Here is a 26,217-nt window from a genome sequence, read left to right on the forward strand (position 1 = left end):
TGGGCCAGGCAGGAAAACTCCCAACTACAGTCATGGAGCCATTGTTGAGGTTATTCTAACTGCCAAGTATATAAACTCTAAAATTAAGAACAGAGAACAACTGCTGCTAGGTGAGTCTGTAGGTTTGGTGGATCCACTGTGAGTTAGGCTGTTGCCAAGACTATATTTCTCCATTCAACAGATTTTGAGTAAGGTTGGTTCTTTTGTCTTAACAGAGCTTTGAAATGGGATCATTATCTTAGTTCCATTCAGTTGGTGGATGGGCAGGACTAAGATGACATATCATATCAGGTACCTTGGTGCTATCCATGGACTTTTTAATAACATTGGTAGGCTTCTTAATCTTAGTGTACTTGCATGTCTGAAGTTAGGTAACCTTGCTCCTGTCCCACTCTGCTGGTCAGAACAAATTACAGAACTAACCCAGATCAGTGGGAAAGACAGATTCCAGTTTTTGATGGAAGTTGGTAGTCTCTTGCAGGAGAGCATGTGGAATAAGAAATATCTTTGTAGCTTTATTGGATGTTTATTATATCCACTATTTTCCAAATCTTTGTAGAACTTTCTTACTTGACATAGTTTTCTCTTTTAATACACTTAAAAATCTTTTTCACTCCATAGTTAGTTGGAAATTGTGATCTTTGGGTTCAGGGTTATTGTTTTTTCTCAGTGCCCCCATGTTGCCTTATTAACTTACTGGAAAGTGAGTTAGTAAATAAATTGTCTTGGTTTCTTTTTCCTCTCATACTAATTTATATTTGGCAAGTTACATATCACAGTCTGACAGTAGTTAGAAGCGATCTGTGCTGATAGACATTCCTTAAAAGAGAGTAAGAGATACATGTTATATAGAGAATTTAAACTTGTCTGCTTATTATCACCATATACCAATAATCTTAAATAGCATGAGTCGCAAAACATGTCAAAACACGCCTTTCTGTTGTGGGATGTGGACTGTTGTGAAGTTCTCATTTTTGTATGACAAGGCTCATAGTTAAGATTATATTTTATCATCCTGGTGTTTTTGTTTTATAACTAGTTATCAGAGGGCTGAAGAAAGATGGCCTGCTGCTTTCAGAGTGAACAATAGTATTGTCCATTGAGTATGTTTTGCTTAGTAGGAAATTATAACACCGAGTCTCTTTAGAATCTTTAGAAAATCATGTTTTAAGGGGACTTTGAAAAACCATGAAGCTGGAGAGAGGTGGCTCAGTCATTGGTTTAAGACTGTATGCTGCTCTTGCATAGGAACTGAGTTGAGTTCCCAAAACCTACTGTGGGCAGCTCATAATCACCTGTAACTCCATCTCCAGAGGATTCAGATTTCTCTGGATTCTGTAGGCACTTGAAGTCACATGAACATTCCCCACACCCCCACCTTCTACACATAATTAAAAATAAAATAAGTGTAAGAAAACAAAAGGAAAAACAAGATCTTTCAGAGGTGTTAGATGGGATGCCTAAAGATATGTAACCTACAACACTGAGACTAATCTGAAGGAAACTGAAAACAGACTAAGTAGCCTGTGTAGTAATATTTCAAATATTTAGTCTTCACAGAGATGTGGAGACTAAATAAGGTCAAATCTGTTTAGAAATGAAAAATGAGTTAATATGCTTAGATAAGAAGTAATGAATGTTTTGCTTTTGTATTGTTTGAATAATGCTGTGCTCGTGTAGAAAAAGGAGTTCCTGGAGGGAACGCCTTACTTTTTCTCTGTTTTTTCAAGACAAGAGTTTCTTTGTGTAGTCCTGGCTGCCCTGGAGTTTGATTTGTAGCCCAGGCTGGCCTCAGATCACAGAGATCCATCTTCCTCTGCCTCCCAAGTGCTGGGATTAAAGGTGTGCACCACCTCCACCTGTAATTCAGAGACTCATGTGGCTCTTGTATAGTTAAGAGCCCTGCCTTAAATGGTTGGATGCTTAAAAAGAGATTTTGGAGGGAGGCGGTTATATTTTAGAATGTATATTTGAAAAGTAATCTAAAAACTTTTCTGTTCTACAGGACTTAAATACTATTTATTCTTACCTCCATGGAATGGAAATACTGTCAAACCTCAGGGAGCATCAGCTTAGGTAAGTGTAACTGGTTTACCAGTCAGTACTGTGTACTCTCATTTGTTCACCAGATACTTGGTAAGTACCTTTTACAGTCATCCTGTTTTAGGCATTCAAAATAATTTGATCTCTAGTGTCGTAGAGTTTGAAAGCACAATAAAAACTATGTATCCTATGCAGAAAGGATGAGTACTGTGATTATGATATAACAAGGTGATATGAAGTCACCTGGTAGCTGCTTATATTCAGATGATTACTGAAGACCTCATAGGAAGTAGGTTTTGAGTAGAGGCCTCTGTGACAGGGCCAAGACAAGAAAGAGGACTTTGGTTTCTGGTGCAGAGTGAAAAGAGGGGTAGAATAGTCGTGTCAGGCCAGATGACTTAGGAATTTGTGTAGGGCTAGGCATAAAAATTTCTGTTCCTTATTCCAGTTTGTCTTAGTCATGATGTCTTAGTCATATAAGCTGCAGTTTTGTCTTCATAAAATGGGGTGATAGCTTTGTCTTTGTTACAGTGCTTTAAGGTTTTGTGAGACTAACTAAAGCTAAGAACTATGCTTTCAGCATGTACCAAACAGAGGAACTGTCCTAGGTTTCTTTCTGTTGCTGTGATAAAGACCATAACCAGAGCAACATGGGAAGAAAAGGGTTTATTTGACTTGCAGTTTCCTATCACAGTCCATAATTAAGGGAAGCCACAGCAGGAACTGAAGCAGAGGCCATGGAAGAACACTGCTTTACTTGCTTGTTCCCCAAGGCTTGCTCAGTTTGCTTTTTTATGCAAGCCAGGGCCACCTGCCCACAGATAGTGCTGACCTCAGTGATTTGGACCTTTCCACATCAATCATTAAATCAAGAAAATGCCTCATAGACTTGCATACAGTCCAGTCTGACAGAAGCAAATCCTCAGATTCCCTCTCCCGATTATGTCTAGGTTTGTATCAAGTTGACACATAACTAACCAGCGAAGAACTCAGAACTGTTTTCTTTCTGAGCATTCTCTTACTACTTGTGCCAGATGCTTACAATGAGCACAATACGTTAGCCTGGCATGAGTTCCTGTAGCCAAGATCCATGTATTTTGTGAACCTCTGCTTTCTCTTTAAGGTAGTCAGACCTTGCCAGGCCATGGTGGTGCACAATGTTAGTCCCAACACTTGGGAAACAGAGGCAGGCAGATCTCTGAGTTCAAGGCCAACCTGGTCTACATTGCAAGTTCCAGGACACAGAGAAACTTGTCTCCAAAAAAACAAAAAAAAGTCAGATCTGTGTATCTGAGATCATGTGGTTATGTTTTTGACACTTTAGAGTGCTGTAAAGTACTTATTGTGATTTTTGTATATTTTTCATTCAACCTTTATTTCCATGACCCATGTAGCTAACTGCTTTTCCTCAGTGGCCAATGTTATGATGATGAACTAGGGTGTTACGGTATCATTTATTTTTATTGCATTCTGTTTGCCTTTTTTTTTTTTTCCTTCCCAGACAAGGTTTCTCTGTGTTGTTTTGGTACCTGTCCTTGATCTTGCTCTATAGACCAGGCTGGCCTTGAACTCCCAGAGATCCCCCTGCTCTGCCTCCCGAGTGCTGGGATTAAAGGACTGAGCCACCACTGCCCAGCACATTCTATTTTCTATATAATGTAACTCAGATGTTAGTATTTGTGAGTAAATCAGGAAGAAATTAAAACTAAAAATTAGAAGTTATATTAAAATATTTCTTTTTAAAGATTCTGTAAAAATGTAACAAATCTATATACTTAGCAGATTTTATATGTGTGTGTGTGTGTGTGTGTTGTTGCCATTAACTGTTCTTTACAAGATGTGGGAATGAACCATTCAAATGTATGTTTTATCATAATAAAAATTATTTAGTGTGGATTGGCAGGCTTTATAATATATATAAGATCATTAAACCCATGCCACTTAATAGCTATTGCTTTTTTAGTTTTGTAGTTTTGTTTTACTTGGCTGATTTGGAAATTTAAAATCTTAACATATTGCTTTGATGGGCCTCAAATTTGTAACAGTCTTTGTAAGCCTCTGCCTCAGTCCATCTTCCTCTGCCTGGAGGGCTAGGGTTATAGCCATATGCCACTATGACTGGCTCACATTACTTCTCAAACATTGAAAGGCAAAATACTTGATGATATACCAAAATAGTATCATCTATTGCTTTTATTTAAAATGTTACTGTATTACATATATTTCCAAGCGTGGTAAAAATTTAGTTATATGTCTAATAATTTTCTAATGATACAACAGTTTTTGAAACAACATGTAAGATAAAGCCTTAGCTTTTTACCCTTTTTATTAGGTTAATGTCTGCAAGAGCACGCTATGAGAGATACAGTGGCAATCAGATGCTTTTTTGGTGAGTATTTTTATTATTACCTCAGATTAATGACATGTTCAAATCTTGACTTTTCACAGTAAAATTTGGTAATCATATACTGAAGTATAGTACATACAAAACATAGGAAATGGTCTAGTGCATCAAATGTTAGAACTGCATACCAACTGTAACCACAATTGCTAGAGACTGGCTTTCTAGAAAGCTCTACTCAGCACTGTTTTAGAATGATAATGGTAATTGTGACTTCCTGATAGAAACTGTGATCAGGTTGTTATGTAGCAGATGTCAGTCCAGGATTCTTTAATGTCTACCTCTGTTCTCTTTTACTGCTGTAGATAGAGTACATGTTGGTTTATCTGTCTACTGTATGTTGGGGTTGCTTCCAGATATTTGCTGTTGAGAAAAATAAACTCCCTGTGGGCATTTTGCTGGCACCTTTTGTACCCTTACTTACCAATTCCACTTAAACATCTTCCAAGGAATAGAATTCCTAGAGTTTTGGATATAGATGTTAAGAGTGTCACCCAGCTTCCTACAGTGGCGCCAGTGTTGGTGACCATGAACTGTGTAGTAAATCCCAGTAACCTAATCTTTTTGTTTTGATTGGGTTTGTGTTTTTGAGACAGGTTTTCTCTTTGTAGCTTTGGCTGTCCTCTGCTTCCCGATTGCTGGAAGGAACTAAAGGCATGCACCACCAAGCCCAGCCCGGGTACCCATCTTTAACAACCTGTGTGGCCTATTTTGTGTGCTTGCTTCAGCTTGAGAAGTTGTTATCTCACTGTGATTCTGTTATACAATGTCTAGTTTACTGATGATGATGATGAAGATGATGAATGGTTCGCATGTTTTCAGGTTGTTTGGCTAGCTTCTAATGAAATCTTAAGTTCTGGACCATTTTTCTATTGTAGGCAGGGCCTTATTTATATTGACTTGGAAGTTTTGTCTGGATTATTAATCAAAATTCTTGATGGATGTGCTTACTGCAAATACTTTAACCACTATGATTTTGTCTTTTCCACATCTTTTTGTTTTTTGAGACAGGGTTTCTCTGTGTAGTTTTGGTGCCTGTCCTGGATCTTGCTCTGTAGACAAGGCTGGCCTCAAACCCACAGAGATCCACCTGGCTCTGCCTCCTGAGTGCTGCAATTAAAGGCGTGTGCCACCAGCACCCGGCTTTTTCCACATCTTTTAAAGAATATGTGCAGATGCCAAAGGGGTCAGATCTCCTGGAGCTGGATTTATAAGTGGTTGTGAGCTACCCAACATAGATCCTCTGCAAAAGCAATATGTACTCTTAACCCCTGAGCCATCTTGCCAACCATGATTAGTGCTTTTTATATCTGCTTTTTAAAAATATTTACAAATACCTATGTCTGTTTCAAGACCATAAATATCATGTTCTGATTTTCTTTAAAACCTTCTTTAAAAGCCAGGCGATGGTGGTGCACACCTTAAAATCCCAGCACTCAGGAAGGCAGAGGCAAGCAGATCTCTGTGAGTTTGAGGCCAGTTTGAGGGCTACACTGAGAAACCCTGTCTCAAAAAACTGAAAAAAAGAAAAAAAAAAAAAAATATATATATATAAAACATAGCTATAGTCATTATTGCAAACAGTTATAAAACAAGAGTGTAATTTTATACTAACACCTGATTGACATCAGGTAGATTTTTATTCCGTTTATTGTGTGTGTGTGTTAATGAAAGAAATCTGATTTGATACAGAGAAAAGGTTAGGAAATAAGTATTTTAGCAGCTTTTTAAAATAATTTTGGTATAATTTCAAAACTGTTCACGTTTCTTACAGATTAGTTACAACATAAGGATCTGAGACTTTGCCAGTGAATTTTGGATACTTTATTTAATTGAAAATGATTATTTTGTTTTTGTTTGGTTTGGTTTTTACTTTGTTTCTAGGGGTTTTGGGTGGAGGGGGTGTAGAGACAGAGTCTCACTGTATATCAGTGGCTAGCTTGGAACTCACTTTGTAGACCAGGCTAGCCTCAAATTCACAGCAATTGTCAGCCTCTGCCTCCTGAATGCTGGGATTAAAGTATGTTTTTTGTTGTTGGTGGTGTTTTATTTTTGAAACAGGGTCTCTCGGTGTAGCCCTAATGGTCCTGGAACTCTCTATATAGTACCTGGCTGACTGCTTGCCTCTATCTCCAAAGTACTGGGAATTAAAGGTGTGTGCCACCACACTGGACTAAAGTACTTCTAATGAGTTATTTCCTCTTCATACGATTTTTATGGCATTTTGTATCAGTCATTTGGAAAATATTAATAGTAATGAATTTTGTAATTTTTCCCAATTTGACACATTTTTATACTGTGTGTGTGTGTGTGTGTGTGTGTGTGTGTGTGTGTACACATATATATGTCATTAGCTCATGCTACTACTAGTTTCCTCCAAAAAAATTTAGGACTGTTTCAAGCTTGGTAATGATACATATCCTCTAATACTGGAATCTTTGAAAGCTTTGGTTTTATAATCTACAAATTTATAATTACGTTTTTGTGATGTCTGGCATCTATTAATACTAATAATACCTAGCAGCTATTAATACTGTTTTCACTTTGTGTATACTTGGAGAATCAACCGTAGGACTGCTGTGGCTTTTGTGTTAGGATAGCATTTAATCAGAGAGAATTGACATCTTTAGAACTACCATCATTCAGCCTGCACATGCGTATATTCTTCCTTTATTTGCTGGTCTTTTAAGTCTTTGCTTAGTGTTGCTGCACTTTGTTCTAAAGGAAAGACTTTGCTGCATCTGTAATTCTAGACTGGCAGTTTTGTTGTTTGAAGTGTGTGTAGTCTTTTTCCCTCTGTAGTACTTCTTAGATGTTGAGTTGGCATGTTCTGGATATTTATGTTAAAGAATCAGTGTTACTGCTATTGTTTTGTGAGTGACATTGTCTTCTCATACAACCTCTGAAAAAATTTCCCCTCAGCAACTGTGTCTAGTGTCCTTAAATGTGATTTCTTTAAAGATTTCTTTAAGTATTTGTAGAACTTTATTTACAAATTTTATTTTTAAATACAAATTTGTATTTTTATTTTAAAACATCCTTAGCCAGTATTTTTTCCTGATTGGCTTCTTTATTGATTTTTCTTTCCCACTTTCTTTCATTTTTGCCCCATCTTTACACCATTTTCCATCCTTTTCTCTGTTATTTTCTACTGACTGACTTTCTGGTTTATAAATTCTTGTTTTCTACTCTTTCTAGTCCTAAATAAAACTCCAGTGTTTGACTTCCTGGGATGTGTGTGTTTTGATTTTTCATAGATTTCAGTGCTTAGGTAAGTATTCTACCTTGTCTTTTTTTTTTCTTGAGCTTACTAAATATAATGGATTTGTTGTTTTCTGTTGGTTTTTTAATTATTTGGTTTTGTTTTCATCAGTCTTGTTAACTTTTGACTGAATGTCAGATGCTTCATGAAAAGTGGAAGCCCTTGCCCCTCTGTCAGCCTTGGTATGCTTGGATGTGTGGTCTGTTCTCTTTGCTTTGTCACCAGTGGGCAGAGTGCAGACCCCTTGATGCTGAGTTACAACGCTGAGTGCTCCTGTAGTAATTAGTGGAAGTTTTCTTTTGGTTGCCTCTGTTTTTTAGGGATTTGGGGAAGCCTCAGATCACAACAAATAAAATGAATAAAGAGAATTGAGAAAATTCTTGAAAAGGAGGGATATTGGTAATATAACGTTGAATTTGTGGTAGGGAAAGAAGATGGTAAGATGATTATGGGATGGATAGATAGATGATGAGAGTAAGAAAACAAAAGAGTTGCAAAGAAGAGAGATGGTGACATTGGAATCTTGAACTCTAGATTAATGAGGATATTCCAGTGGTGGAAGCAAATATTCCAGTAAATGACCATGGAAACTCATTTAAAGTAGACGATAAGCTCTCCAGTAGTCTGGGCATGGTGGTTCACATGGAGAATCTCAGCAGTGAGAGGGTGAGCGTGGAAGGTTGTCATGAATTTGAGAAAGTACCAGTTTGGACTTAACAGAGCAAGACCCTGTCTCAGAAAAGGGGGATTTTTTTTTTTTTTAAGATTTATTTATTTATTATGTATACAGTGTTCTGTCTGCACATATCCCTGCAGGCCAGAAGAGAGCTCCAGATCTCTACAGATGGTTGTGAGTCACCATGTGGTTGCTGGGAATTGAACTCAGGACCTTTGGAAGAACAAGCAGTGCTTTTAACCTCTAAGCCATCTCTCCAGCCCGAAAAGGGGGATTTTTAAATAAAAATCCTTGAAGAGATCTAGAATTGAGAAGGATGAATATCAATGTCAATATGAAACCTGATGATATCATTGTTAGGAAGGATTTGTATCAGCCAAGAATTCTGCAAGAAATGGAAGGATTGACCTTTAGTGTCTGATTACATCAGAGGACACTGACTGGTATGATCTGATGATCTAAAATTTAAAGCTGAGAATTTTTAATAAGGAAAGGAGAAGAATGGTTTGATGTCGATAGGAGGTATAACTGAGCCATCTCTAGACCTACAGGCAAGAGAAATAGGGTGAGAGAAGCTGTCTACCATTTTAAGTGTCTGTAGAGGAGGCAGTGTCCTAGGAAATTCTCACTGAACACATAGAGAATGAAAGATAACTTTCAGATGTCTGATGAGTTCAGAAGACTTAAGTGTTTTTATCCTTGTTCTTGGTTGTTAAAAGTATGGAAGATTTAGTAAGTATCTGCAGTATTTAAATTTTTGCTGTCAAGTATAACATTTTGACAATTCCCAATAAATGAGTGTTAAGTAGGAGAGTTCTAAAAACAACAACAAAAAGAATATCCTCACTTTTTCTTTCTCTTTCTCTCTCTCTCACACACACAAACATACACTCTCACCCTCACATGCTAGCAATGAAACCTTGGGCCTCAATTGCTCTATCACTGAGCTAAACCCCTTACTCCTTTAGTGGCTTCTAATTGGAATTAACTTTTCAATCAAGCTCTACTGGACTTGAAGTTTAGGCTATGACATTATATGAAATTTTAAATTGTCTGCAAATGTAAGTACTTGTAAATAAATAGGCTTTGTATTTTGTTTCCCACAAGTTGACTCTGAACACCTGATCTTCTGGGAAGTCACATTTGTACATAAGAATATGTTTTCTAATTTTCAGTGGGATAGTTCTAAAATAGCTTATCTAAAAACTTACGTTGATTGATAAATATTCTATGGGAACAGTATCCCTCCTTTTACCATCCCACATTCTTAACAACTGCTGACTTTGCATACTTTTGATCAGCTCTTTCCACTTGGGCCTAAAATTAATGATAACAATGTTGGTCTTGTTCTTCAGCCTTAACCCCATCTTCTTATGCTGAGTGTTTTCTGTCCTACCTTCCATAAGTAGTTGTGTTTTCTTTATGATGTGTATGCTGTACTTTGCTATCCACTATGTACATCTGTGTGTGTCTCCTATATGACTGTACTTTGTAGTGATTGTATGATTGCCCATCATACACAGATAAAAGGACAATTGGAAAATAGATGAACAATAAGTAAAATGAACCCCTGAAACTGTGTTATGAAGAAGTAGAAATGACAAAATTGTGGAGCTGCAGGATAGAATGCCTTATTGCCCTTTGCAGTATAGTACTGTATTTTAGAGAAGAGCTAATTTTGATTTTTAGTATCATTAAACAATGATTAGGCAGTATTTTCATCAACCTCTAAGTTGGGTTAATTTCTGAGAATTTCCTTAAAATATATTTAATGTGTTCTCATGTTTTCTGTTTATTAGTGATGTGAAGGTTTTTTTTTCCCCCTCTTCTGTGTTTGTTGAGAATTAACTGCTTCCCCCCCCCCCCCCCCCCCGTGTGAACATGCTCTATGTAAAATGTTAGGCAACATGCAGATTCCCTAATATTGTTACTTAATTTTTAATGATTTGCAGCATTATCAGAAGTATTGCATGCTTCATATTCATACTGAATCTGCACATATGTACACATTTTTATTTGTTTACTCTTTTTCTTATATATTTAAACAGTTCTGAAACTATTGCCAGATGTTGGTATATCCTGCTTTCTGGATCTGTACTTGTAAAAGACTCTATGGTCCTTCCTCCTTGCAGGTGAGTGTCCACTGATCCTGTGTGGTTTTCTTTCTTTTGTGCCTTTGAACTTGTGCTCCACCCTTAGCCTCAGTGCTGGGATGTTTTTGCATAGTCTGCTCCATCTAGCTAGGCAAAGTTAATATTGTCTCTTGTTTATTTTTCTGTTGTTACCATTGGACATTTTTGGCAGGCATTTAATACTTATACTTATGATATAATTTTCCCCTCTCTATTTGAACCTTACTCAGTTGTATACTTAGGACAAGTGGTAGTTTTTCTGTAAGACAAAGATAATAATAATCCTCAGTAAGTGTTGTCCAGAGGCATTAGCATGTTCTGGTACTCAAACCTCTCAGAGGTCTGTAAGAGTGCATACTCTAGAGCCGGATTGCTGAAGTTCTTATTTCTACCTAGTGATTCTTTGGCAGATTAATTGATCCCTCTAAGTTTACTCAGAAATGGGTATGATAATAGAAAGTAGTTTAATAGACTAGGTGTGTGAAATAAATAGACTAGTTAGTCTAAATAAATCTCTTTTAGATCAGTTCCTGGCTAGTTAAAGTAGTTATTAACAATCTTCATAATTACTTGTTTAATTTAATTAATTAATTAATTTATTTATTTATTGAGACAGGGTTTCACTTGGTAGCACTGGCTGGCCTCGGGCGCACAGAGATCCACCTGCCTCTGCTTTCTGAGTGCTGAGATTACCACTACTGGCTTACTTTTTCTTTTCTTTCTTTCTTTTTTTTGGGGGGGGTGGTTTTGGTTTTTCAAGACAAGGTTTCTTTGTGTAGTTTTGGAGCCTGTCCTGGATCTCACTCTGTAGACCAGGCTGGCCTCGAACTCACAGAGATCCACCTGGCTCTGCCTCCCGAGTGTTGGGATTTTTAAATATTTCTTTCCTACTAAACCCCTTCTTCTCAGCAAGTCTTCTTCTGTGTATTAACTCATGCTGTGCCGTGGTGCACATGTGCGGAAATTAGAGGGCAACTTGAAAGAGTTGGTTCTCTCTTCCTATCACATGGTTTCCAGGGATAGAACTCAGGTCCTCCACTTGGCCGCAAGCCCTTTTATAATCTGAACCATTTCATTGTCCCAAGAAAACTTTTTAAGTGGGACATGAGATTGCAGCGGAATTAGTTTAGTAATATTAAATGTATTGATAAACTTAAACACCAGGGCACAGGGTATCTCAGTGTATATGCCATTTTAAAAGTCATCTCTGGAATTCTCAAACTTTACGTTGTGCTTTTTCATTAGTAGAATAAAACATGTTAACTTTAAAAAAAATTGTTGATTCTTGGTTATTTAAGCCTTTCTGCTGTTCCCTTCCTTGTGTTTGTAACACTCAAGGTAATGGATTTGCATTGAGTCGGTTCTGAAACCACTGCTTGTGATTGTTTTTAGGATTAGGATTTTCTTTGAATATTTCTTCAGTTTTCCTGTAGTTTTTAAATAGTCAAAATTTAGTTGTAAAAACTGTTTATAGCCAATAGCTGGCTATTAGTTTGTAATCTATGCAATGAAATTTGAGTTTTAAAATAACTCATAGGAGTATGTGAGTTCTTATGAAAATAAAATTATGTTAGACATAGCCACCAAACACACAGCAAATATGATTAGTTATACTAGTTTAATCTTTATATTAAAGAATATGAGTAGCAGATTGTGTGTGTGTGTGTGTGTGTGTGTGAAGAAATTGTGAAAGGTTATTTGGCACATGTTAAAATTAATGAATTATTGGAAAGAAAAGTATGTAAAATGATAGTTGGTATAAAATAAACAGCACATAAATTTTGGCTGTGTTGATATAGTTGTAGTTGGGTCTAATTGATACTGAAAGAATATGAGCCCTCCACAGTGTAAGACTAGGGGTGGTAGTATCCCTGTCCACAGAAATACAACCAGGTTTTCTATGGGACAGTTTAACTTAAAGATACTAACTATTGAAGGGCTTTGATACTATTAAGGATAAAAAAAAAAAGAATTCACCCAACCCCAGCTGAGGACGAGATCCCAAGTTAAAAACAAACCTGAGGCCAAGCAGTGGTGGCGCACGCCTTTAATCCCAGCACTTGGGAGGCAGAGGCACGAGGATCTCTGTGAGTTTGAGGCCAGCCTGGACTACAGTGTGAGATCCAGGAAAGGCCCCAAAACTACACAGAGAAACCCTGTCTCAAAAAAACCAAAATGAACAAACAAACCTGAAAGGTACTGGGAATAAGCTACTACATAAAGCACTGAAAATACTGGGGGAACAAAAGCATTGCTATACCTCTGCTGCCAAAAAGTGGGTGTTTTGATTGAAGATAATGCAACCTGCAGTGCCAAATGGGAAATGAACTTTCTAAGCTAATGAATGGTAATAGTAGCAGAATCCAGAATGTGTCTGTTCTGTGAGGACAGACAACTGGTCTTCTAGCACTAATCTGGCTTCAGGAACTGTCTTGTCCCTTTGAGGAATGCCGCTGTATTTGGAACTCTCAGTATTGTCCCTCCTTCCGAGGCCACATAATCGAATGCAGCATTTGAGTGCTGCCACATCCTCTCTGCTGCCGCCATCGTCAGTGCTTATAGTCCAACTTCGTAAGTGCTGTAGAAGCTAGGTAAAGAGACGGGTGGGTGTCCTCTTTGTGTCCTCTTAATTATTAAGAGTCTTCTCTGGGACTCAACAGAGTAAAGTGCTTTCTACCCAAGCATGGGGACCTGAGTTTGGATGCTTAGCAAACACAAAAGCCAGATGTCCAGATGTACATTCATAATCCCAGCATGATAGGCTGGTAGTAGTTTGGAATAGAGGGGGTGGAGAGAGACAGGATCATAGGACTTGACTTGCTGTCCAAAACAATGAGCCCTGGGTTCGCTGAGAGACACTGTTTGAGAAAATAAGGTGTAAAATGATAGAGCAAGACATCTAATGTTCACCTCTAGCCTTTATACACATACTATAGAAAACAGTAACAGCCTTCTCCACAGCAGATGTCCTTTCGTGGTCTACATGGACACAGATATCTTTAAGTTCTGTACCTGTTCTCAAAGGTGCTCATCTAGGCATCTCTTCCCAGACTTCCTTGTTACCAGGCTTCCAATTCTGTTCTTTGAAGTCCCTGACCATTCAAAATTAGTAACTGTCTATTAGATGAATAATTGTGACCATCTGTTTATGAGGTAAACAGTCAAAGGAAAAAATATATATAAAGTTATATATAAAAACCAGAATGCATTAGATGTGTTACTTTAAGTTTCATTTCCTAGAAATACCCCTTTTCAATTTCAATAGGTTCAGCATTCCTTGGAAGTACAGGTAAAAGCCACAAAATAAATAGCAAGAGGTCCCCAGAAATCCACAATGATATATCCTCTGTAGACTGCTGACAGTGGTCGAGGGGGAGGGGTCGAGGGGTCTGACCTAGTCTGGTGATCAGATGACTAAACACCCTAGCAGTCATCTTGGAACTCTCATCCAATAACTGATGGAAGTGGATGCAGAGATCCTGGGCCAGGCCCCAGGTGGAGCTCCAGGTGTCCAACTGTGGAGAAGGAGGAGGGACTGCAAGAGCGTGAATTGTTGAATCCAAGATTGCAAAAAGCACAGGGACAAATAGCCAATCGAATGGAAGCACATGAATTATGACCCAAAGGCTGTGGAGCACCCAGCTGGATCAGGCCCTCTGGATAAGTGAGACAATTGAATAGCTTGATCTGTTTGGGAGGCGCCCAGGCTGTGGGACCGGGACCTGTCCTTAGTGCATGAGCTGGCTGTTTGGAACCTTGGACTTACACAGGGACACACGCTCAGCCTGGAAGGAGGTGACTAGACCTGCCTGTACTGAGTCCACCAGGTTTAAATGAGTCCCCAGGGGTGTCTTGGTCCTGGAGGACATGGGAATGGAGGGGAGGGCCTGGGGGAAGGTGGGGGGGAGGGGGGAGGACAGGGGAACCCATGGCTGATGTATAAAATTAAAACTACTACTACTAGTAATAATAAAATTTAAAAAAAAAAAAAGCAAGAGGAACAGGAGAGATAGCTCAGAAGTTAAGAACACTGGCTACCTTTCCAGCAACCCAGGTTTGATTCTCACCCACATAGCAGTTCATAACCATCTGTAACTCTAGTTCCAAGAGACCTGATACCCTCTTCTGACCTCTGCAGGTACCAGGCATACACATGGCATACAGACATACATGCAAGCAAAACACACAACACACCCAAAAAAGTAATTTTTTAAATAAGTAAAAGAGTTCATGTAAATATGAATAGAGACAGCTTAGTCAGGATTCAAAATCCAAGTGTGATAGAAGAGCTTATAACTTTGTATTGGCCTATACAGGGATGAACTAGATCAGTTGAGATGGAAGTTGGAAGTTCATTATTGTATGGTTCTTGGTTCTTCTATTTACTATTAATTGAGTAAACACAGACTTAAAGAATAAGTGATGTTCTTCAAAGTAGAAACAAAAGAAATTTAGGTTTAGGAAAGGACTTTATAAGTTTTAAAATACTAAGGAAAATATTTAATGTCACTGAGTTCCATCTGAACATGAAAAGCAATATGGGATTTTAAAATCTACTTTGTGCAAAGGTGTGACTGACATTACATCAAAGTGTGATTCTTTTGTTTGTCTAGGGTATGTGGTTACAAGGACTGAAATATTAACAGCTAGACACAGTAGAAATTTTATTTGAATAACATTAAAGTCTTAGAAGCATGGCTACCTTTTAGCTTTAAATACCTTTTCCCCCTGAGTGTTTGTGGGGTTTTTTGTTTGGTTTGCTTCTTAATATATAGCCCAGACTGGTTTTGAACTCTTAATCCCTGGCTTAAGTTTCCCAAGTGCTGGAATTACAGGTGGGTAGCACTGCACCAGACTCTGCTTCAGGTATATGTTGGGGAGGGTGGTGTGTGTGGCAGTCAGAGCACTGCTTTTAGTGTGTTCCTAATGGGACCTCGGGCTTTTCCAGTAAGCTAAGATGGATGGCTGACAGCAAGCAGGAGGGATTCCCTGTTCTCTGTGTCTCCCTGGCACTGGGATTACCAGTGTGGACCCCCACGTTGAATCTGGAGAGTAAACTCAAGTCCTCATACTTGTTTTACAGAATGAGCTGTTTCCCCAGCTTCGGATGTTTTTGAATAGACATGTAAAAATAGAAAGTAGCACTCAAGAAAGGCCTGTATATCATTTCAAGGGAGTAGGGTGGTAGGAGAGATTAAAATATAATATACTAAAAAAAAAACAAAAGTGGGCTGGAGAGATGGCTCAGGGTTAGGAGCACTGGCTACTCTTCCAGAGGACCTGGGTTCAATTCCAAGCACCCACATGACAGCTCACAGCTGTCTGTAACTCCCATTCCAGGAGATCTGACACCTTTACACAAATGCAAATAAAATAAAACTTTAAAAAAAAAAAAAAAAAGCAAAAGGAGTGAAAAAAGTAAATATGAAGGCTTGATATTAAAGGTCAGTCTCAGCTTAATAACAGTGAATGTAATGGCAGAGTTTTTCACTTTAAAAAAAAATTTTGCATCAAATGCCCAAAGACAGGAAACAGATTCCAAGTGTTAATGCTGATAAAATCTTTTTTGAAGGAATTTAAATAACAGGTTAATATCTCACTAAGAAAACAGCATTCCCAAAATTGATTATTAAATTGAGCCCAGAATGTAGAAAACAGGTTTAATAAATAGCTTAAGGTGGATTTCTTTCAAAATGTATGGACAGCTTGATATAGAAAAATTAATAGATTTAAATGATTAAGAGACTGTTCTATTTAGGGTTTCTATTGCTGTAAAGAGACTCCATGACCATGGCAACTCTTACAAAGGAAAACATTTAATTGGATGGCTTACAGTTCAGAGATTCAGTCCATTATCGTCATGGTGGTGCATGGCAGCATACAGGCAGATAGGGTGCTGGAGAAGGAGCTGAAATTCTTATGTCTTGATCCATAGGCAACAGGAAGTGGTCTGTCTCACCTGGTTTGGCTGGAGGGTCAAAACTCAACTCCACAGTAATAAACTTCTCCAGCAAAACCACACCCACTCTAACAAGGCCACATCTCCTGTTAGTGCCACTCCCTTTGGGGGTCATTTTCTTTCAAGCCACCACAAAGATCAAAGGAGAAAAATGCATAAATCACTGTAAAAGTGCAGGAACTTTTTTTTTTGAGAAATTATACTATCCTGTTAAGAATGTTTTAATATTTAAGTTGACCCCTTTAGTTGTTGAAATGTATTTATTTTATTCATTTTGGAGTTTTTTGTTTGTTTGTTTTGTTTTTCAAGACAGGGTTTCTCTCTGTAGCTTTGCACCTTTGCTGGAACTCACTCTGTAGCCCAGGCTGGCCTCGAACTCACAGAGATCTGCCTGGCTCTGCCTCTCAGGTGCTGGAATTAAAGGCCTGCGCCACCACCACCTGGCTTCATTTTGGTTTTGTGTGTGGTGTATATACACATTTACATAGGTGTGTCCTAACAGCCAGAGCATTGATGTCAAATGTCTTTGTCAATTGCTCTCCCCCTTATATTTTGAGACAGCGTCTCTCAAAACCTGGTGTTCACCAACAGGCTGAGCTGACTGGTCAGTGAGCTCCAGAGATCCGTGTCACCTCCTGCAGCACTGTGGTCGCAGGTGTGTACCACTACTTGCTCACCTGGCTTTTGTGGCTTTGGGAATGGAAAATTAGGCCCTCATGCTTGTGCGATATGCACATTGCTCCATTCCTCTCTCCCTGGCCCCATGTCTAAAAATTATTTCTAAATAAATTTTACTTTCTTCTGTAGTTGAGTTTACCTTTATTTTCATAGTAAAATCTAACAGTGGATCAAGGAAGCATTTGCTTTTAAAAATAAAATTTAGCTAATGAATTTATTTTATTTGTTGAATCAAACATTCCTTTCTTTATTCAACCGATAAGCATCAGTTGAGTAGCCTATCTATGTAAGAAATCAGATATGAGGATTAAACTTTATTGTCAACTTGATGTGGGATTTAGAATCATCATGGAAACAAACCTCTGGGCATGTCTGAGATATTACTCATATTAAGTTAATCTACATGAGAAGAAACCCCCCCTCCACATACATGGGTGATGCTAGTCTATCTGGGTGGTAACAGTAAACACAGAAGAGAAAGCCAGCTGAACATAAGTATTCATTGCTCTGCTTCCTGACTTCAAACCCAGTGTGACCATGCTTCACCTTCCTGCAGCCATATCTTTCCAGCAAGGATGGAATATAGCCCCTGAACTATATACCAGACTAAACCTGTCTTGAGTTTCTGTTGCTGTGATAAGACACAGTGACCAAAAGCAACTTGGGGAGCAAAGGGTTCTTTTTAACTTACATTCCATATCATAGTCCATCATGGAAGACAGAGCAGGAACTGAAAACAGACTGTGGAGGAATCCTGCTTACTGGTTTGCTTCTCCTGATTTAGAGCTTGCTTTCTATTACACACCAGGGCCACCTGCCCAGGGTGGCCCTGCACACAGTAGGCTGACTGGATACTGTAATTGCTTATTAGTCAAGAAAATACCCCCCATAGACTTGCCTAAAGCAATGTGGTGGAGGCATTTTCTCAGTTGAGGTTCATCTTCCCACATAACCCTAATTTGCATTAAGTTTATGGGGGGAGGGGCAGCCAGGACAAAACCCTTCCTGAAGTGCCTCTAATTTGGGTTTGGGCTTGGCGATGAGATTACTGTACACTGGCCTTTAGGGCAAAGGATTGAGACCGACTTTGAAATGGAGTAGTTTTCCCCTCTCCCAAGGATCCAGTTTGCCATTGAAAGAAAACTTTGACATGGAATTGGACTCTACAATAAGCATGATTATCAAATGAAGGAGAGAAGCATTGTGGGCAGGGAGCATGTTGTGTGGCCTTGACTCCATTAGGAAGAATTGTTTTATCTGTTTTAAGACAGAGTCCAGCAAGGCAGCCAAGCTAGCATGGAACTTACCTGTATCCCTAGTGACCTGAACTTTGAATTCACTTGCCTCTGCCTCTCAAGGGCCAGGATTACAATTTTCATGAAACTTAAATTCTTAAGAAAATTTCTTCTCATCTCCTTGATCAAGTAAGTTATCTATTGTTATCAGCTTAATGTGTAATGTTTCAAGAATTTGAGGACAGCATATTAAATGGAGCTTGGAAGCAGTTAGGTGGATAGGACCTTGCTTTACCCGTTCCATACATGACTCCAGTATGCATTTACCTGGTATTGGACTACCTCCAGGAAGCTTTGTAAAAAATTGAAAATCAAAGGAAGGTTCAAGTGGGAATCAGTGAATTGAAAAGATAGGATGTAATAATAGAAATCAATTAAATTAAAAGTTAATTCTTTGGAAGGTTAACAGTTTATAAACCTGAAGTTTGACTATGAAAAAGGAAATAACATTACTAAAATTGAGTGTGAACAAGGTGATAGTAATTCAAAGGGAATTTTAGGAACTTTACATCAGTAAATTGAGTAAACCTTGCAAGGACTTAAAATTCTCAAAATGGTCTCAAACAACTGAACAGAGAGAAGCTGAGGCTTTCAGGCTTTACTACTGAATGCTTTTAAATTCAAAGATGAATTATATCCTATGTAAACTCTTGGAAAATATAAGAATGTTTTCAGTTCATTGCTGTGAGGAGGCATTATAGCCACCACCAATGCTAGAGGAAAGCATCCAAAGTAAGAAGAGTTCCACATTGTGGCACACACCTGTAATCCCAGCAGTAATGAGGCAGAGGCAGGTGTCCGTGAATTTGAGGCCAGCCTGATCTATATAGCAAATTCCAGGCCAGTTGGATTTTTACTATGCACACATGGGCAGTGGAATCGATACATGCAGAAACTGCTAACGAAATAATAGTAAACTAAATTTAGGAATGCACTAAAAATATTGCATTACCAGCATAAGAACTTTCCAAATACAGGGTTAGTTATACATCCAAAAATCAATTAATAAGACATACTATGGTAAAATGACATGCAAAACTGCATGATAATTTAAGCACAGAAGACTATTGATAGAATCCAAAACAAAGTGAAAATTGTAGGCATGCAGGTAGCATTTTCCTAGCAGGTAGCATTTTCCTAACCCTAATATAAATCATGTACAAAAAAAAAATTTACCCTAAGGACTATTCTTTTTGCTTATCTCTGACCATTTCCAATTAATTTTTGCTCCTAATGTTTTACTGAATCTCCCTTTTTTGGTTTCATAATTTTTGTTTGTTTATATGTGTCCATGTGCCACAGCACACGTGGAGATTCAGGACAGCTTGGAGGAGTTGTTCGTCTCCTCCACTGTGTGGGTCCTGGGACTAAAACTCAGGTTGCCAGGCATGGCAACAAGCGTCTTTACTTGCTGAGCTATGTTGCTGGCTGTTCTGTATTAATTAGTTATTTAGCACTATTTACTTTTGAAAAATAAGATATGTTTACCTGCCCCACTGAATATACTTTTACTTTTGTACGAAAACAATTGGAGCATGTATAGTGTGGACCTCTCTCTTCTTCTTGGCCTGTTTCCTTGAGTTGGTCCAGTGCTTAAATCATCTGCAATACCATTGTGTCGTGTGGTTGGTAATGTAGACACTCCAGATTTTCTTTCCACCTTTGTTTCAGTTACAGTAAATACGTTCTTGACATTTCTGTGTAAATCTTTGGATTGTTATGTTGGTCTTTGACATCAACTTCCTGGGATTTTCTTTTACTGTAATTGCATTGAATCTGTACATCTTGGAGAGAATGGCTATTGTTTTATGAATTCAATGTCAGACATTGCACATTTTATGCAATTGGATTCCATTTTTTTATTATATTGCTTCAGTTAGTAATAGGAATTGTTCTACCATATATTCTACCATCTAAAATAGATTTGATTACTTTGAGCCTTTTAAATCTGTGAGATCAAATCTAGCACTTCTTCAGGACTATAATGTCATTATTAAAATATGCATTTCTAAGGATGATGCTAAATGTCTGTGCTTTTTCCGTTGGCTCTTTTTTTTCTCACATGGCCGCTGTATATGCTTTGAGTCACAGTATAGTACTCCCTTCGAGACTCAAGCACCTTATCAGAGATCTCCAAAGTGCATAAACTGTATATGTCTTCCCTCTTTTTCCTCCCTCCCTCCCTCCCTCTCTCTGTCTTCTCTGGTGCTCTAATTTGGCAAATTTGAAAACTTTGAAGCATTTTCCCCCTTAAAAATTCAACTACTGTCTTTCAGTTGAGTAGCTGCTTCTCATGTAATGTGGAGATTGCCTGTAGGAAGGATGGGAAGCTAAGCATTTCCTAGGGTCAGCTTTGCTGCTGCTTTCTCTCAGAGATGCCACCCCGTCCTGCCTCCCTTCTAGTGTCTGGACCTTGTTATACACATTTTTATGCTTTTTCTTTTGTTTTTGTATATCATTTAAGAGAATATATATATATACATATATATATATATAGTTCCTATTATTCTGTGTTGCATGAAATTTCTTTAGACTTCAGCATTATGTATTAGTTAATGTAAGGCTCCATTTGGAAAATATAGAATTATTCTCCTTAGAAATAAAATGATTTTTTTTTAATGTTCAAAAGTAATTTCATTGCATTTTTGCAGGCGAAGGATCAAGGTCTTACTGTATAGCACTGGTCTGGCCTTAAACTCACAGAGATCCACCTGCCACTGCCCTCTGAATGCTGGGATTAAAGGCGTGCGCCACCAGACCCTGCTGCTTTCAATGAGTTTTGGTTAGGATTTTGTTGTAAATTATTTGTAACAAATCTTATATGTTGCAAAATTGTTTAATTACAATTTTGAGCCTTCTCTTAAAAGTATTTGCCCTGGTTCCAGTTTATTGATAAAGTTGTATAATTTTCCTTATACACGACTTTGTATATATTTTGAGTAACTTTCTTTTTTTAATTATTAGTATCTTTCCCCTCCCCATTTAGTTACTTAATATAGAAGTTACTTAATTTAGATATGTATTTTTCATTTCATGTGTATGAGTACTTTGTCTACATGTATATACGTGTGTGTGCTTGATACCAGTGGAGGCCACTAGAGGGCGTCAAATCCCCAGTACCAGAGTGACAGAATGGAACTAGCTTCTCTACGGAAGCAAAACGTGCTTGTAACCAGTGAGCAGTCTCTCCAGCCCCGTTACCTACATAGTTTTATAGTTGATCACGGTACTGGTGTTTTAGATTGTTCTCAAATTTAAGTATACTCTGTACAATTAATTAACCTTTGTGTCTCATGTGTTTGACAAAGTTCTTTTTGTTCTTTTCTAGTTTTTTTTTTTTTTTTAAAGATACTTTACCTTTTTAAAGCTTAGTTTTTATTTATTTCTAGTTTTGATTTGATTAGAAATCTTTCTCGGATAAAGCATATAGAGTACTTCTCCTAGTATGGTCTTGCTTAAGGTTTTTTGGTTTTGTTTTTAGAAATAGCTGGTGGCTGGTAACACTTTTTAAAAAATACATAATTTTGTCTATCTGCATTTCCTTATTTCTTAAAATTTTTTGTTTCCATAACTGTTGTCTAGTGTAAAGTTATAAAACTTATATAAAACATAATTATAATATCACATCTTAAGTGGTTTTAATTTAGTCTTGGTTAAGTGTTTAGAATTTGAGATTAGGCAAATATCTTTCATAAACAATTATGAGGATAAAGAAAGGAATTTTAGAAAAATTTTTATACAGAATTATGTTGATTTGTTATATTTGAGAAATTAACAGGAACTCTCATATGTGTCTTATTTTTGTTTTGTTAAAAAATCTCAAGAAGATTAGAATTTCTTGGTTAATGTCTCAGAGTTTTTATTTATTTTTTTCCCATTTTGAAATACATTATAACTTCTGCTAAAGAAATTGTTTTTCTGTTTTTGTAGTTTTGGTAAGCAGTTTGGAGGAAAAAGAGGATGTGATTGTCTTGTATTAGAACCTTCAGAAATGATTGTGGTAAGACGCTGAATTGTTTTGTTGTTGTTTTTGTTTTTGTTTTTGTTTTTTGCTATGCTTCAGTTTCATCCCTAAATGTGGTAGGCTTTAAATATCCAAGGCAGTGCCCTTTCCATGACGGATGACAATGTTTAAGTAGCATCAAAACCATGCACTCTTATCTCTGAAACTCCCTGATGCTTGAAATGATGTACAATATGGTAATAGAGATAACATGTAACAAATTCAGTGATTTCCTTTACCTGTTCCACCAGAAAATTAAAATAGAGGCTTTTGTGGTCTGTGTGTGTGTTCCTGCTGGTGTGTCTATGTGTGAGGATGTCCTTAAAGGATTGTCTTTTTTTTTGGGGGGGGGGGTAGTGTTTTCACCTTTGTCATTGATGTAGTCAGTAAACTTGGTAGGCTTGTTTAAAGTATGATTTTCCCCCCATGGGAGGCCTGCTATAACTTTAGAAAAATCTGACTTTTTAAAGGAATTATTTATATTTATGTATATGATTTTTTTTTCTGCATGTGTATAAGTGAACTATACATGTGCAGTGTCCACAGAAGTAAGAAGAGAGTATTGGATGCCCTAGAACTATAGGTACTACAATTTGTTGTGAGCTACCATATGGTTCTGGGAACAAAACCCAGAAGTGCTTAACCACTGAGCCATCTCTTCACCTCCAAAATGACTTTAAAAGAAAAAAACTTGAAGAACACAAGTCCTTTTTCCCTTATTCTGAGAAGAACGCTCTAGAAAATAACGTTCACTAAGTGAACTCTTGTTCTGCCAGCATCTCCTGTAGACAGCATGTCTTCTGATTGATCAGGAGTGTGGTAAAGTGAGATTGATTTCTTGTTTGTTTTATTTCTGGTGGAAGTTTTGAGATGAGCTCTCACTGTGTAGCTCTGTCTGGCTTCAAGTTTGTTGTGTAGACCAGGCTGGCAGAGATCTGCTATTTCTTGTTTCATGGTGCTGGGATTAAAGGCATGCACCACCCCCAGCTGAGTTTGACTCTTAATGAAGCATTTTTGTAAATGCTTGAAGCTAGACCAGTTTGCCATTTCATGGCACTATTCAGATTGATGTCTAAGTTGTTCTCTCTTCCTCCAAGTAGATCACACATAGTCAAACTAAACATACTGTAACTTAAGCTCCTAGAAGAAAAGGAAAATATGTTAGTTTGTATCTCCCATGTCTAGTATTCCACCCTTGGCTTCAGGAGAATGCATTCTAAGTTCCTGAGTAGATGTATAACATAACTCATAGCACCAAACTGTCTATATACTGTCTTTTCTTCTTTTTCTGTATAGGCATGCCTTTGATGGAGATTAATTTAGAAAGTAGATACAACAAGAGGGAATTAAAGATAGCTACTAATAAAATAGAGTAACTAACAATTCACTATTGTAAAAGTGAGTGTGGTCACTTTCAAACTCTTACTCTGTAATCACTTTTGGTGACGGTAGTTAACTCGAACTCTAAAAGAACAGTGACAGATGAAGAGGCATTTAGTGTATTGCAAAGGTCTGTTTCTGTAGTTAGAACATATTCAGTCAATGTTCCTTGCATTCAGTTTTGTCTGAGGCATGGACTTCTGTTTTATTTTTACTTTAAGCATTGGATATTTGGAATCCTCAGTAGGTCGTGAAAGTTTCTTCTTTAAAGGTGTTTATTAAAGGATATAAGAATACCATCCAGGCTGAATGAGTGTCTTAGTTTGGTATGTCATTTTTTTATGTTTTATACGTGAAGTGCTAGAATTGTAGTGTCTTACAGTCAGTGTGCTTCAATTCTATTGTACATCTGTGTAAACAAAAATGAAAAAAATCATCTTATGCTGCAGTCTCATATTAGCTGCTCTAAACCTGGAATTATTACCCTTTTCTGTAACTGGGCTTTGGTAGGATTTTGTTGTTTCAGAAAATGTTTAGGATCTAAACCAAGCTCTGGCTGCTGGTTGTGCCTAGCTCCTCTAGGGCCCCTCGGTGCAATGCATCTCATCTTGTCTAACACATATGCACATATCTGTGTTCATTTCTGCTTAAAGCTCATAGTTTATTCTGTCATTTTACCTTGTCCTTTTACTAAGAGTTAGACACATGATAATGTAAGGCAACAAATTCTATTAGTTTACTCATAAAATTGTTGAAGCATTGGGCTGGTAGGATGTTATGTTCAGCAGGTAAAAGTGCTTGCCACCAAGTCTGACAACTGCGTTCCCGAAGCTGTTCCCTGATCTCCACACTTGGTGTGGCTGGTGTGCATGCATGAGTGTGTGCTAAATATTGTAAGAAAATGTTAATAAAAGTTAAGAATTGTTTGCCTATAACATAACTAATTATAAGCCAAGCATGACAATTTATACTTATAATTCTAGCACTTGACCAGGTGGTAGAAGGATGATCGTGAGTTCAAAACCATATAATGAATTGGAGGCAGCATGAGTTACTTAAGATCTTGTCTCGGGTTGGGGATTTAGCTCAGTGGTAGGCCCTGGGTTCGATTCTCAGCTCAAAAAAAAAAAGATCTTGTCTCAAAAAAACAAAAAAGAGGACAAGGAGAAAAGTGGTGGATCCCACCACTGCCTGGCACAATTGTATATTTTATAATGAGGAAAATTATTGGCTAGAATTTTAAATGCATACATATATTACATGTATGTTTTTAAAATATCAATGGATTTTTTTTCCGTATCTCCTTATCGATCTTCCTTTTAAGAAACAAGATACTTTTTATTACCAGAAGGCAAAGTAAAAGAAGCATTTAAGAGAATTTAAAATAACCCAGGAGCCAGATCAAAAACACTCCCATTGGCCAAACATAGGATATTTGGGAATCCAAGTAAAAATTTATAGTTATAATGATACCTTCATATATCATACAGAATACTAGGGACATGTCTGTCCCTAGAAATTATTTATGAAGGGAACATTCCTTAATTTCTGGTGCTAAATATGGCAGATTTTTACCAGAATAGTGTATATGGATAAATATATTTATTACATTAGGGAAATTGAATTGATAGGGGAAAATTAAGATTAGTACCTATACCTTTTTTTTTAATGTCCACTGAGGCATTCCTTTTTCTTTTTAGCCTTTATTTTTATTTTATATGTATGGGTGTTTTGCCTGTAAGTCCCATGTACCATTTGCATTTAGTGACCACAGAGGTCGGAAGAAGGTGTCATATCCCCAGGTTCTGGAGTTATAGACAGTTATGAGCTATCATGTGGGTACTGGGAATCAAATCCAGGCCCTCTGCAAGAGCAGTCAGTTCTCTTAACCACTGAGCCATCTCTCCAGTCCCTGCTCTCATCTTCTGTGGAAAGGTATGTAGGGATTGAATACAAGTAGATGCTGAATTTCTTTAGAGTAATCATAATTATCTAGAATGGGACATTGGTGACCATTGAACAATTTTCTGACTATATCGAAAGCCACTGAATAAAGAGGAAAATGTCATAGATGATTTAACTACAAAGTTAACCACTAGAACAAAATAGAGTACTTCTGAGTACCAAGAGAACTTTTTTAGACCAGTGAACAGAGAATACAAATTTCAAGGCAGGAAAGGTGACTCAATAGTTAAGAACACTTCTTAACACGTTCTTGCAGGCGACCCAGGTCAATGAGTACACATTTCAGGGAAATAAATATAAGAAATACACATAATAGCTTAAGGTTGAAATCAAAATATTAGTCATAACAGTGAGGCTTCATCTGCCTCTTAGGACCATGTGTTTCGTAAATAAAATGATAAATATACAGCAAGTACATAGGTT

The 26,217-nt window shown here is 37.5% G+C and overlaps 1 protein-coding gene across 14 annotated transcripts in view; it reads left to right on the forward strand.

Annotated features, from left to right (window-relative positions):
* The window catches only part of Rapgef6 (Rap guanine nucleotide exchange factor 6), a 180,525-nt gene that overhangs the window by 21,027 nt on the left and 133,281 nt on the right, over positions 1-26,217 (forward strand). For 12 of the 14 annotated variants that reach the window (XM_036195123.1, XM_036195118.1, XM_036195119.1 and 9 more), the window contains exons 2-5: positions 2,006-2,076; positions 4,376-4,432; positions 10,431-10,514; positions 22,377-22,446. In XM_036195123.1, coding sequence (XP_036051016.1) covers positions 2,006-2,076; positions 4,376-4,432; positions 10,431-10,514; positions 22,377-22,446 — 282 coding nt within the window. Of the gene's footprint in view, positions 1-2,005; positions 2,077-4,371; positions 4,433-7,642; positions 7,716-10,430; positions 10,515-22,376; positions 22,447-26,217 lie in introns of those variants that run through there. The other 2 variants (XM_036195120.1, XM_036195121.1) reach the window with 2 other exon arrangements.

Source organism: Onychomys torridus, chromosome 8 (assembly GCF_903995425.1).
Source record: "Onychomys torridus chromosome 8, mOncTor1.1, whole genome shotgun sequence".
NCBI lineage: Eukaryota > Metazoa > Chordata > Mammalia > Rodentia > Cricetidae > Onychomys > Onychomys torridus.